General features: G+C 40.2%; 1 protein-coding gene across 2 annotated transcripts in view; it reads left to right on the top strand.

The window, feature by feature from the left end:
- ambra1a (autophagy/beclin-1 regulator 1a) overlaps nucleotides 1-14,052 on the top strand; it is a 90,711-nt gene that overhangs the window by 5,864 nt on the left and 70,795 nt on the right. For both annotated transcript variants that reach the window (XM_055206726.2, XM_055206727.2), the window contains exons 4-7: nucleotides 1,238-1,421; nucleotides 1,544-1,716; nucleotides 1,904-1,970; nucleotides 2,065-3,488. In XM_055206726.2, coding sequence (XP_055062701.2) covers nucleotides 1,238-1,421; nucleotides 1,544-1,716; nucleotides 1,904-1,970; nucleotides 2,065-3,488 — 1,848 coding nt within the window. The remainder of the gene's footprint in view (nucleotides 1-1,237; nucleotides 1,422-1,543; nucleotides 1,717-1,903; nucleotides 1,971-2,064; nucleotides 3,489-14,052) is intronic.

The following is a 14,052-nucleotide window of genomic DNA, read 5'->3' as shown; positions in this document are numbered from 1 at the left end:
TTGGGCCAGCAGCATATGTCGAAATTTCAGTCAAAACCGTTCTATTTCATCATAAACAATCTGAAAACAGGGCTTTAAGTGTAAAATACCGAACTTGTTATTTTAACAGACATCAGAAGCCTGTCCTATAAAAACTAGGGCTGTCACTTTTCGTTCGAAAATCGATTGCACAATCGATCGGACCAACCAAAAAACGTTTCGAAAACGAAAAAAGGCAATCGATTTTAACCAAATATGTTCACTATTAATTTTAAAAGAATTAAAAAGTTACAAATATAGAGTAACAAAATTCACAAACAAGCAGAAAAAGAAAATAAAGAATTCCGAAAGTGCAGTAGGTGTGCGAAAGCTAGACAGAAAATACCCAGCAATTTTACGCACCTATAGTTTCACGCTTTCAATCGCTGCATCTAGTGTTTTGCAAAGAAAATGGAGGACAACGTCAGTAAACCTGTGCAACACCAGACAGCGTCGAAATTGTGACCTTACAGAAGATGAATGATGAGTTATGACAAGGAGCCACCCTTGCGAGCTGACAGCGACCCGCTTTTGAGATGGAAGATTGGCAGTACGAAATACGCAGCTGGCAACGAAGTACCCGAGTTTGCCTGGGACATCAGTGCGGTCGGAGTGCGTCTTCTCAACAGATGGACATAGTGAATGAAAAGCGCTCTGCTCTTGACCCCTAAAATGTTGATCGACTTGTTTTCCTGACCAATAATTTGTAATGGCCCTAGTCTTTTTGCGCATTTCATTATGCCTGCCTAGTGCCGCCTAAGTGTCGGTTACGTTTAATAAAATACACAGCATGTTCTCAACTTCAAGTAAGTCTATTTAAAGTTTCATTTTCGAACAGTTGTTTGAAATGGATCGAATCATTATTTAAAATAAATTTTGAATTGCCTAAATCATAAAAGCAGCCGGCTGAACCTGCAGTAATGTTTTTCATTTATGGCAGCAGTCCACTCTTTTAGAGAATGTTGCACTACTGTTGCTGTTTTTTGTTCTGCACGAAACTTAATGACAATGAATAAGAAATATTGCTGACTTCAATGCTGACTACATTTGTCTGTTATTTGGCGTTAAATGGAAACGTCTTTTTTAGACATGGAAAATCGATTTTACAATCGATTCAATTAACACTTATATATTACTAATCGAAAATGATTTTTTCACAAAAGTGACAGCCCTAATAAAAACCTATGCGTTTTTCATTTTACTGTATGTCTCTACATAGGACTTTAATGGCCTCCACCCATGTGAACCACAACATCTACATAACAGAGGTTAAGACAGGGAAGTGTGTTCACTCTCTCGTGGGTCACCGGCGTACGCCGTGGTGCTTGACTTTTCACCCTAGTATTGCTGGACTTCTTGCCTCTGGTTGCTTGGACGGAGAGGTCAGAATCTGGGACCTACATGTAAGTCTGGACCTAATATTAGAATCAGTATTTTGTCAGCCTGTACACTTTGCTTTACAGTGCAGCATATGTTCTTACTGTACTGGCAAATATTATTTTTAAATTGTGTGATTCTGTTGCAGGGAGGCAGTGAGAGTTGGTTCACAGAAAGCAATTCGGCGATCGCATCTCTTGCTTTTCATCCAACCGCTCAGCTTCTGCTCATTGCCACCAACAATGAAGTGCATCTGTGGGATTGGAGTCGAAAAGAGCCCTTCACTGTTGTGAAGACTGCCAGCGAGACGGAGAGAGTCAGGTATAATTTACATCATAATTACATCTCATTCCATTACATTCTATACATATCTGTCACTTGAAAGTGGACATTTATTAGACATTTACTGTAGATAACGCTGCATTGGTAAAGTTTAACCAGTTAGTGCATTTGACTGTTTTTAATAGCTACTCTCTGTTAATATTAAAAAATATTACATTTTTTGCAGATTGGTGAGATTTGATCCATTGGGTCACAACCTTCTAACTGCCATTGTGAATCCTTCAAATCAACTGGCGAATCTAGACATTAATTTACCTAGTTAAGTGTTGCTATTTTAGTAGCGAGCCATTGCTAACGCTTTTTGTGCTTTGTTTTGGTTTGCTTTAGAATGATGATGATCATGAGATTTCAATGGACAGTCTAGAGACGCCTCATTTCCGCCAACAATCCTCCCATCCAACCCTGCCTGTTAGACGCATCTTGCACAATTTCTTGCATTTCCTCACTTCCCGTAACTCTACGCCCCAGAGCGGAGGCACTCTTGGTGCTGCCACTGATGAGATCTCTGATTCGTCTGGACTCTCTTCTGAGCGTTACACGGTTTTGAGGGATCGTTACCGAATGCCATACCATAGCTGTGTCCAGTCACTTGGAATGGTTTGTTTCTGTAGCCGCTGCTCGACAACGGGAGTTTCGTCTCTACCTGACGAGGACCCTGCAGACCCTGCCTCCCAGGACAGCCATTCACATGCATCCACTTTTTCTTCTGCACGCACAGAGCCACGTTTACCACGATTTCCAGCTGAATCTCGTTCTTCTCATCGACCCTCCACATTCTCACACCTGTCTTCCAGCTCTGGGAGAAGGAGTGTAGTAGGAATGGGAACTGGCCTATCTTTTCAGCAGCAGGTGCTAGGCCGGGAAGGTAGAGGGCGTTTGCCTGAGGCAGACTGGACTAGCAGTTTTTCTAATGGGCAAGGAAGTAGTATGCCTCCACCTAGATCCAGCAATTCCTCCAATAGCCTGCTTTCTGTCCTGCGACAGCAAGGGGATTCTACTCAGTCACCTGTTTACACGTCTCCTACCCATAGATGGGGTTTTCCTTTACCAGGGGCAGAGTCTCATAATAGTAGCAGTTCATCAGGGACTAGTATTAGCAGGCACCACCCACCAGAGGATGAGGATAATAGCAATTTGCCTTCCACACACAATGTCCTTCGGTGTAATCGTAACCACAATATGGAGTATGAGCGCAGGCATGACCAAGTGCAGCACCTCGAGGGCATAAATGGGGAGGGCGGTACTCAGGACCAGAGGACTCAGGAAATGCTAAATAACAACATGGACCCAGAGCAACCAGGCCCATCTTATTACCAGCCAGTCTACAGTAGGGAAAACACATCCCCCAGTCACCTGAACCGCTGTAGAGTCTGTCACAATCCCTTCACCTACAATCAAGGTACTCAACCGGGGGAGAGAACTAGTCAGGCTACTTCTGCTGGTAGAACCCCAGCCTGGCAAAGTACTAGTCCTGCCTATCACAACTCAACCTCTCAGTCTGATCTTCACCCTTCTGAACGGAGATCCATGGAGCCCCGCAGTGATGTCCCAGAATCAGGTGTGCCCTTTTCCCACAGTACTGCTACCAGTCAGTCAGAAGAGCAAGAAGTTGGGCTTGTCTTCAACCAGGAAACAGGCCAAGTGGAGAGTTTTTACAGACAATCTGCCAACTCTGACTCAACGAATGTATCACAAGAAGCCTTAAACCAGGAAATGCCTGAAGACGAACCTGATCATGATTATCTAAGCAGGTGATGTTCCAAATGTCTAAAGCATGGGTCTTTAACAGGGGGTCCAGGGACCCTTGGGGGTCCATATTGATATTACTGGTGGTCCTCCAAATAATGTTTGAATGCAAAATTATTTCAAGTTCAAGCATAAAGCACAATGCATAAAGAGCATAACGTTCCCATAATAAAATCTATTAAATTAAGTTTAAATTATATATTTTTTGTAACATAACCATCATTACAAAGTTAAAAAATAACAAATAAAAGTCTTGGGTAAGGTGGCCAACAGGGGTCAATGCACGCAGGGTTTCCCGCAGAAATTTTGTTAGTTAAGGTGGTAGGGTTGGGTGGGTGGTAGGAGCAGAGGGCGTGGCAATTAAATGGGCGGGGCGTATGCGTCTGATGAAAATTAAAATATTTATTAAAATAAATAAATAAAATATTTCTTTTTAAAACACTCAAATAAAACATTTTGAAGAAACTATGACACAAAATTAACACATACTAGATTATTAATGAATTCAATGTTTTTACCTCTAACAGGAATAGCTGTGTGATGGACGAACGATGATAGATAGCGCAAAAATTGTAAAAACTGATTATTTCCCACTATTAATTACATTATCTTAAAGGAGTGTAACTACTGTAGCATGTAAATAATGCACATAAATAAAGTGAGCAAGAGCGCTTAACAATTATATCGAGTCAGGCACGTGCAACCTAGCCAGCAGGTTGCTCAAACAACAAAATCACCAACTGTAGACTTATACAATAACAGGCTTAAATAAACCCAAAACATAAGTCCACTTACAGTTCTCCCGGACACGTGTTTTATCAACTGGCTATCCTCCAGACATGGTAAATGGTATATGGAATGCATTTATATAGTGCTTTTAACAGACCTATGGCCATCCAAAGCGCTTTACAATTAGCCTCACATTCACCCATTCACACGCACATTCATACACCGACGGCGGTGTCAGCCATGCAAGGCGCCATCCAGCTCGTCGGGAGCAGCTGGGGTTAGGTGTCTTGCTCAAGGACACTTCGACACTTGGTCCGGTGGAGCCGGGGATTGAACCACCAACCTTCCGGTTTGTAGACAACCTACATGAACCACTGAGCCACTGCCGCCACTGCGACGGAGCACGTCTTATCTCGGCCGTGTGGTGCGCGTGCACGCTCGCGGTGTGAAGCCCGTCTGCGCTATTCTCTGAGATGTTTTATCAACTGGCTAGTTATCCTCCAGACAGTGACGGTCCGGACCACGTCTTTCTCATTTTGGCCGAGTGGCGCGCGTCCCCGCTCGCGGTTTGATGCGCGTACGCCCTATTCTCCGAGATGCACCTGACGGCCTTTTGTGCAGCACATTTTTTTTTTTTGGGATGATCTAGTTAAAGGTAGGGTAACACATTTTAAAAAATTGCTAACGGTAGCCGCCTAGCAATGAAATCCCGATCCCACCCTCAAGTCAAACCGCCATCCAAAGTCACGCCTCTTCCAAAACACATGAACACGCACAGATCAGACGGTCACATCTCATGTCTCATTCAGCAGTGAGACAACTTTGCAGTACAAAGTCGAATAACACTTCCAAAATAACCAAACAACTGGTTTACATCAGAATTAGTTTAAGCACACGTTCGGTTGTGTAGACGTAGTAACTATATCGTTACGCTAATCCGTAAACGAACACAAATTTCATAAGCAACACAATGTTTCATCAAAGTAGAATATCTGAATCCATCTCAATACAAACATATCGCGTACCTACCTTACCAAAATAAACTGTGCAACGACTCTTTCAGACCCTTTGCGTCCTGCAGCTGTTTGCATCTCGTGGTAAAGCAGTAAAGTTACCGATGTTCATTTGGGTTTTTGCTCTTGCTGATCCAGGCAGTTTTTGCTGTTGTTGTTATAAAAGATGCCTTTAGTTTTGTGCCTCCTGTGTAGGTTGTCAATTTAGCAAAAAAGTTTGCTGTTCTCACTGTTTACAGGCAGTAGGTGAGCGCACGTGAACGCGCCGATGACGTATGGTGTCTGCGTGGACTCGCTGCGCGGTGGGCATTCAAATTATGCTTATGTATGAGGGACAAAAATGGAAACGTCCGTTCGGACCGAAATCTATGATTTGTTGAACATTTTTTGGTCCTACGCCTTTCACAGATGACATAAATTTCTACAAATACATTTAAACAACTTAACAGTGATTGCTATCAGGATGTAAGGAGACTTTTAACCAGCATAACAAAAAATGTTTCAGGATCAAATCTGTTACCCTACCTTTAAGGCGGTAGGGTTTCCAAGCTTAGGCGGGCCGCCTTAAATGAAATATGCTGCGGGAAACCCTGATGCATGGCAACGAAAGAAAACACATTCAAATTGAAAAAAAAACACACCAGCAAATCAAGAGAACATCTTCATCAGTTTGACAACGCATGCGCTGCAGATACTTGGAACAAGTATTTTTCTTACAACGCAAACAAATACAGAAAAGCGTTGCAAATTCTCACAACACAAACAAATACAGAAACGTGCTGCAAGCAGAACAAATGACAATGGAAGTGTTTCAAGGGAGTCACAAAAAGTGGCTGGGAATGCACTGGTCTGGGAAATGTTGGCCGCTTTTCAAACAAAATGAATGTTGATATGTATGTGTATGTATGTGTCGTTTCATAATATAAACAATTATACATTTGAATTTTATTCTTAGTTAATTGTAAATTGTTGTAATATGCTTATGGCTGCAAATGTAATGCTCAGTTAACTTAAATAAACCAGGCTTGATGACTTACGCAGCTTTCGGATTGAGAAAAGTCCTGAAACAATTTCCGGTGCATCACTTTTTGCAATTCCCCAAAAACACTCCCGTCGTTGTTTGTTCTGCTTGCAGTGCGTATTTGCAGTGAGTTTCTGTATTTGTTTGTTTTGTAAAAATTGTAAAGCGTTTCTGTATTTCTTTATTTTGGGAGGATTTGCCACGCTTTTCCAAATTTGTTTGTGTTGTGAGTATCTGCAGTGTTGTCAAACTGATGAAGTTGTTTTCTTGATTCGTTGGTGTTTTTTCTATTTGCGTGTGTTTTCTTTCATTGCAGTGCAGTGACCCCTGTCGGCCACCGTAGTTAAAGCCAGATTGACTAAACATGGCAAATTAGTGTGAGTGCATACTTCCAAAAAAGTGCAGATGGTAGTGATAATATCTGTGGGTTATTTACTAAAAATGTGCAAATTAAATACCACAGGCGCAACAGCTGATTACCATAATGACCAACAATGCCATAGTACACTGAAAAGAACTTGAGGAGAAAAAAATGAAGGTTTTGAAATGCTTGTTATTATGTGATGACTTCTAGTGAATCCTATTTTATTCCCTCCACCAAATTAGAAAACATGGCTTGGCAAACAATATTTTTAAATAATATGTTCCTCTGGCATTCCAAATAAACTGTTACGTGTGGAAAAAAATCCTCTGCCTTGTACCACACATGCTCTGATCTTTGCGATGCCTTCTCTTACAGCAACAATTGCAGCCATTTTAAGCGCAAAATGATTTATGACATGCTTTTTTCGACGTTAAATAATGGTGCAAATACCAGTAATATCACACACGCAAACATTAGTAAATTGCTTTGTGTGAATAATTTTAATTCTCTCCTATAAATTTTGCGAAAGTGAAACTCCTAGAAATATGCAATAAGGTCAGTTACAAAAATAACTAGACTAAACCTTTTTAGCGCTAATTATCCACTTTGTGTTTTTAGTAAATCCCAACATTTATTTAACAGCAAAATTATGGTTTGCGCTGGCACAAGCTGTTAGTAAATCTGGCTTATAATTTGATACATGTACTCCTCCTCTCTATCCATTAATTGGTCCTTGGGCTAAAAAAGGTTGAAGACCTCTAGTCTAAAGGATCATGCATTGGGCAACCAATTTTTTCTTGTTTCAAATGAAAAATATTTTATGAAAATATACTGTATGTTCCTTACCCAATCCAAAAACATAATTTGAGCTACTGCAAAAACATGGGCCTTGTTTTTGATGCTCTGCTGCTCATATAGCCAGTGAACTTAAACAGATAATGAAGAGAAGTTTCAAGTCGATGGTCACATTGATATGACAACATTCAGAAAATGTGTGAGAGATGCCACAGTAATGACATAGCTTAGGCCATTGAGGACAAGACAGGTAAGGCATCTTAGGAAAAGTGTCTCACATGAAAATAAGCTTGATCTGACCTTATGCCCCGTCTGCGTGCACTTCATTATCTCTCATAGCAAAGTGGGCAATATTAATGAGATGCTTGTCAGAATATCGACACCCTCAGAATTCTTCATAGCACAGATGAATGACTGAGGTGACAATTAGGGCTTTGACGGTTGTTATGACCACCGCGGTGGTGAAGTGCGACCCGGGGTAGTGTGCACATCACAAACTGAAAAATATCAAGTACATCCCAGCGAGATGTCTTCAAATTAGTGTGAACGCAAATGGCCACCAGACTCAGAGAGAACACTATTTCCAAGGGTAGGCGACTGATATCAGTGATGACCCGCTGGCTTGGGGGTGGAACAGTGTTGCTTTTAATCTGTATGAGTTATTTGTATGTATAATGAGAAGATATTTTGTAAAATGATGGTAACCACACAGTTGACGGTAGTCTTTGAAAAAACAAGTATTATAGAAGTCAATGGCTACCGTCAACTGTGCTCACATTTATTTAGCAAATATTTTCTTTTGTGTTCAACAGAATAAAGAAACTCATACAGGTTTAGAACAACATGGGGGTGAGAAAATGACAGAATTTTCATTTTTGGGTGAATTATCTTTTTAAACTAAAAGCCTGTTGATTAGTAACAGTCATGCTTGCACATTCACACTAGCCTCAATGATAGGTTGTTTTAAGAAGTGAGACTTTTGGGTTCTGCTGTTACGTTAACCAAGACATTTTGTGAATGTATCCTCAAGAAACCATTTCATTGGTTTCTTTGAAAGAAAACTGACTTTAAATATTGTACAGTCTTTAAAGGTAATGTCCCCGAAGTGTTCTCATATGGCAGATGTAGTCCATTAGGGGGCAGTAGTTTATCACACTGAGCATAGCTTGCACACACATCTCAAACACTTCATAGTCCACAGGCCTTTATACTCATATGGGCTTTAACTCTAACAAACAATCCTTCTAATCAGAGTCTCATGTGCACAGCTGAGCTTAAAGTGTGTTTAAAGGCCAGTGCTGTGCAATGAAACTTCACTTACACAGAATTGTGGAATAGTTTATCCTCAATTGCTGTTTTCCCATGTGTTATGCTCAAGTTCAGTGTTACACTGACTCTCAGCTTCGAATTTAGCCAAGTTTCGGGAACAATGTCAACTTCATATGCAACAAAAACCTTTACCTGAACAACCAAGAGCCATTTCTCTGCTTTAAAGGGGCCATGGCACAAGACGTTTTTTAAGATGTCAAATAAACCTTTAGTAGTGTCCCCAGAGCACATATGTGAGGTTTTAGCTGAAAATACCATATAGATAATTTATTATAGCATGTTAAAATCGCCACTTTGTAGGTGTGTGCAAAAATGTGCCGTTTTGGGTGTGTCCTTTAAAATGCAAATTAGCTGATGCAATTCAAACGCTGATCACAATGATGGTGGTTTGTTGCAATTAAAACTCAATTGTGCTTTTCTCTGCACTAAATAGCAGTGCGGTGGTTGGATAGTGCAGATTAAGGGGTTGCATTATTATAATAAGAGCTCCTTATGACATCATAAGGAGAGCCAAATTTCAACGACCTATTTTTTCATGTGCTTGTAGAGAATGGTTTACCAAAACTAAGTTACTGGGTTGATCTTTTTCACATTTTCTAGATTGTATGAAACACTGTGGACCCAATATAGCACATAAACATGGAAAAGTCAGATTTTCATGCCATGCTAGCCTGGTGCAACCAGACTCTCGTACATTCATTTCATTTGTACAGAGAGTCTGGCCATGCTCCATTGTAAAGCATTACTTCCGTTAAGGAGGGTCCTCTGTTGAAGTTTAAAACTATTGGATCTGCCCAGAGTCACTCTGAATCTGCCATAACCAATCGCTAACGTTTGGTCGTGACGTATGTCACTCAGTCTGGCGCACGACCTCAACGTCTGCGTTCTTAGCCACTCCCCGCTGTTTGCTGATTGGACCTGCAGATTTTTGCCAGAGAAAACGAAACTCTACACAGCAGTCCCAGACGTTCTTCTGAAGCGAAATGAAAATTAAGTGGAAGAACGTAGGAGGGCGGAGCCAGGCTAGTGCCATGCCCCCTTTAAAACAAATGGCAAGCAACCTCATTACTGTTAAATAAATAGCAGTTGCTTCATTAGATTAGAGAAAATCACCACAGTTAGCAAGTTCAAAACTGTGCTAATAATTATCACATGACACAAGCTCTGTACTTCTAAGGGTGTTTGGAGGCAAAATGAGCTATATTTGCTTGATCTCTGATAAAATGCAGATCTTGATCTTTAGGAGAGTCAAAAGAAGCAAACAAACCAAACTGCCTGAAAAAGAGTCTGAATCGATCCGTTTTGTTTTCTGCTGCGAGTCAAAGGGCAGAAGATGGCATTCTAATGAAACGCTGAGCACACCCACACCAGAAACACTCGCATACGCACATCACACTGAGTCATGGCCCTCGCGCAACACAACTGTCCATCTAACTTTGTACCCTGCCAGTCCAAAACAGCGTGATTTCACCTGCAGGACTCTTTCTTGTATTTCAGTGGCCTCTAGCAAACTCTCGGATATATCGGGAACAGTACAGACTTGATTTTAACAAATGCCCTGATTTAACGGGTTATTAACCGATTCCTAGCCAAGTCTGGCAAACCGCACATCATTACTTACACATTTTATTCATTTAGCCTTTGCATAGCAGTCTGTAATGAGCATACTAATGTCCTCGTGCAGTTTAATGAGATTTTTAGTGATTGTGATGCCGGTTGGCAGGGAGTGTAACCGAAGTGTTGGAAATTCGAAGTAGATTTTTTCTTAAAGATAGTCCTTACGTTTGTAGCCGGATCTGAAATCCTTGCCATTCACAAGGTGGGTGTGTATTTGAGGATGTTTACAGTAAGAGTATTATGGCTGCTGGAGTTGTCCCTTGTGTCTCTTTTATGATATGATATTTTTAGATTACGGGACCATCTACCCTGACCCTGGCAGGGGATTCCTTTCTCTGACTGTTGTTTGGTTTGCCTTTAGGGGTGAGGATCAGCAGGGACCTGGTTACAATATAATCAGGGTTCCTTGAAAGTTTGTGAATCTGGGGGAAATAATTCAAGGGGAAGTTTTGAAAATATACATACATAGATACAGGTCATTACAAGTGCTAGAATCTATTTTATGCAAGAAGTTTTCTGGAAAAAAATCCATATTATTCACTGTGTAATTTAGGATAATATCATATTTTTTTTGCCTTTTAAGCACACGTGCTAAACTGTTTGCTTTAAATGCTTATATCTTCTGTATGTGAATGTTGATTCATACCAAAATGCTTTTTTGCATAGTTGTGTTTCACACATGAAAATGTCTCGGGTTACGTATGTAACTGTTGTTCCATGAGAAGGGAACGCGACGCTTCGTCTCCCTTGCCATACTTCCTGCGTCCCTGAAACGCTGACTTTGGCAATATTTCAGATAGCAATATACATTCAGGCTCCCACATCACCCGGTCTTTGTCGTTAAGCCTCACCATTGGTTGAATTTGATATACACATTCAGACGCACTTACCCTTGGAGGCGTCCCCAAATTGTCACCGCAGTGATGCAGTGCGAGTTCCCTCGAAAGGGAACTGTAACAATGTATCTTAAAAGGTAACACAATGTAACCTTGCTCTCACTTGTAATGTGTCGCCACTTTAATCCTTGAATTTGAGGGTATTGGACCTGGAAAGTCCTTGAAAGGTCCTTGAAATTGAAGTTAACCAAGGTGCCTGGGAACTCTGTATAATGTTAATATCTGTGTCATAATGCAGTAATGTGATTGCTTTATATTAAATGTATTGTATTTTTTTTTAGTTCTGTTTGAATAGAAACAGAGTGTGCATCGACTTAAAATATGCCTTCCCACTAACTTGCTCAGAAATTGCAACCACCTCCTTAAAAGTGAAAAATAACTATTTGTTCTTGATATGAGAATATCACTACAGTGTTTTCAGCTATCCCGTCTTGTGTTTGTTGGTGTGTATAAAGGCCCGGTAATTGTGTGACTGTTGTGTAATGGTGTGTGAATTTTGAAGTCAAGCTGCTGCTTCTGGCTTTTTGTCCTGTGAGCTTGGGGTAATGAGGAACGTTGTGTATCTTGCTGCCGGACAGCAGCGTGACATTTTAGACCTGCAGGCGCCCCAGTGTCCCCATAATTCAAACACGCACACATAGCCTGTCAGCATTCTGTAACTCTGTGAGCCAGGCTTTATAATAAAGCAAGTTTGTGGCTAGTGAGTCATTGAGCTCTGAGGAATCAGCTGTGGTTCGGGATCAAGACAGATTGTTAGCACGGACTCCCACTGGTGGTGGGTACATAAACACACAGGCCGACACACACCCCTAACCTGTGAATGACCAGAATGGACTTATTTGCTCTTGAGGGCAATGTACTTGGTGAAAGAAGCCATCCTGGCAGAGGAATACTCTTAACTCCAACACATACACTCCCAGGGGTAAAAGGCCACTATACATTGTTTCGTGGGTCTTGGTGTTTCTCTGCCTGGCTTGTCTGAAACTAAATCTTAAACATATCCTCAAGCACAGGGTGATAAACAGTATTCGGATGCTGAAATGCTGGCATTAGTAAACGGGTCGTGTGTGTGTGTTTTTGTATTTAGGGTCTTTGAGATGGACTGTCAAAGTTTTGGCTGTTGTACAGTTCCTAAGGGGCTCTGAAAAGTTCTGCCAAGGTTCTGTCCCTGTAATTGTACATGCAAGTCGTTTGACTTAATAAATGCTGTTATTTTCTCATGTTACTGGTTGTGAGCACTGAGCAGTTACCATTGTCTAAGCCTGTTTTATTTAAACTTCTCTTATAAAACTAAATCTGTTTTTAAATAGCCCTTGCACAACTAACCCAAGGCAAAATGAGGCTCCAGCAGCTTTCCATAACCATAAACTGTATAAAACGGCTCATAACAGCACAAATGTCCTAAACTAATATCCCTGAAACTAAAATGAATACATTTTATGAATACATTTCCTTTTAGCTCAGTTGGTAGAGCTTTGCGTTAGCAGCACAAAGATTGTGGGTTAGATTCTTATTGAACACACTGATAGACGTACCTTGAATGCAGTGCAAGTTCATGGTTGTTTCCCCATTAATACATGCATTTTTAAAATATGCACATGTATTAGTTTGATTAATATATCACATGTAGAAAAATATTTATTATATATAATTTATATAATAATTTAATTTATTTTGATCTTTTATTGATTTATGTGATTTTTTTACTTGTTGTTCGTTGATCTTTTTCTGTTATAACTTTGAAGTTCAAGTTCATTTACTTATAAAGCACATTTAAAAACCACAGGACTGACCAAAGTGATGAACATTATAATCAAACCATAAACACAAAAACCGGAACATTAAAGGGGACATACCATGAAAATCTGACTTTTCCATGTTTACGTGCTATATTGGGTCCCTAGTGCTTCTGTTAACCTAGAAAATGTGAAAAAGATCAACCCAGTAACTTAGTTTTGGTAAACCATTCTTCACAAGCATGTGAAAAAATAGGTAATTGAAATTTGGCTCCCCTGGTGATGTCAGAAGGGGATAATACCGCCCCTTAATCTGCACTTAATCCAAACACGGCACTGTCATTTAGTACAGAGATCAACTCATTTGCATTTTAAAGGACACACCCAAAACATTTTTGCTAACACCTACAATGTGTCAATTTGAACATGCTATAATAAATTATCTATATGGTATTTTGAGCTAAAACTTCACATATGCGCTCTGGTGATACAAAAGATTTATTTGACATCTTAAAAAAGTCTTGTTAAATGTCCCCTTTAAAACATATGAATTTAAAACCAAAGAAATGACAGATAAACAACGACAATATGCAATGTTATAAGAATGGGATATTAATAGGCCGCCTTAAACAATTGTGTTTTTAAAAAGAGACTTAAAGGGGGCCATGGCATGAAAATTTGACTTTCCATGTTTTAGTGCTATAATTTGGTTCCCAGTGCTTCTGTCAACCTAGAAAATGTGAAAAAGATCAACCCAGTAGCCTAGTTTTAGTAAACCGTTCTCTACAAGCACATGAAAAAATAGGTTGTTGAAATTTGGCCCTCCTTGTGATGTCATAAGGAGATTTTATTATAATAATACCGCCCCTTAATCTACACTATCCAACCACGACACACCCATTTAGTGCAGAGAGAAGGGAGAGAGAGAAATGAAATTGAATTTCATCAGCTCATTTGCATTTTAAAGGACACACCCAAAACGGCACATTTTTGCACACACACACCTACAAAGTGGCAATTTTAACATGTTAATTAATTATCTATATGGTATTTTGAGCTAAAACTTCAC

This window comes from Misgurnus anguillicaudatus, chromosome 21 (assembly GCF_027580225.2).
Source record: "Misgurnus anguillicaudatus chromosome 21, ASM2758022v2, whole genome shotgun sequence".
NCBI lineage: Eukaryota > Metazoa > Chordata > Actinopteri > Cypriniformes > Cobitidae > Misgurnus > Misgurnus anguillicaudatus.
Note: the sequence above shows the minus strand (reverse complement) of the source record. Positions and strands in the feature narration are given on the sequence as shown.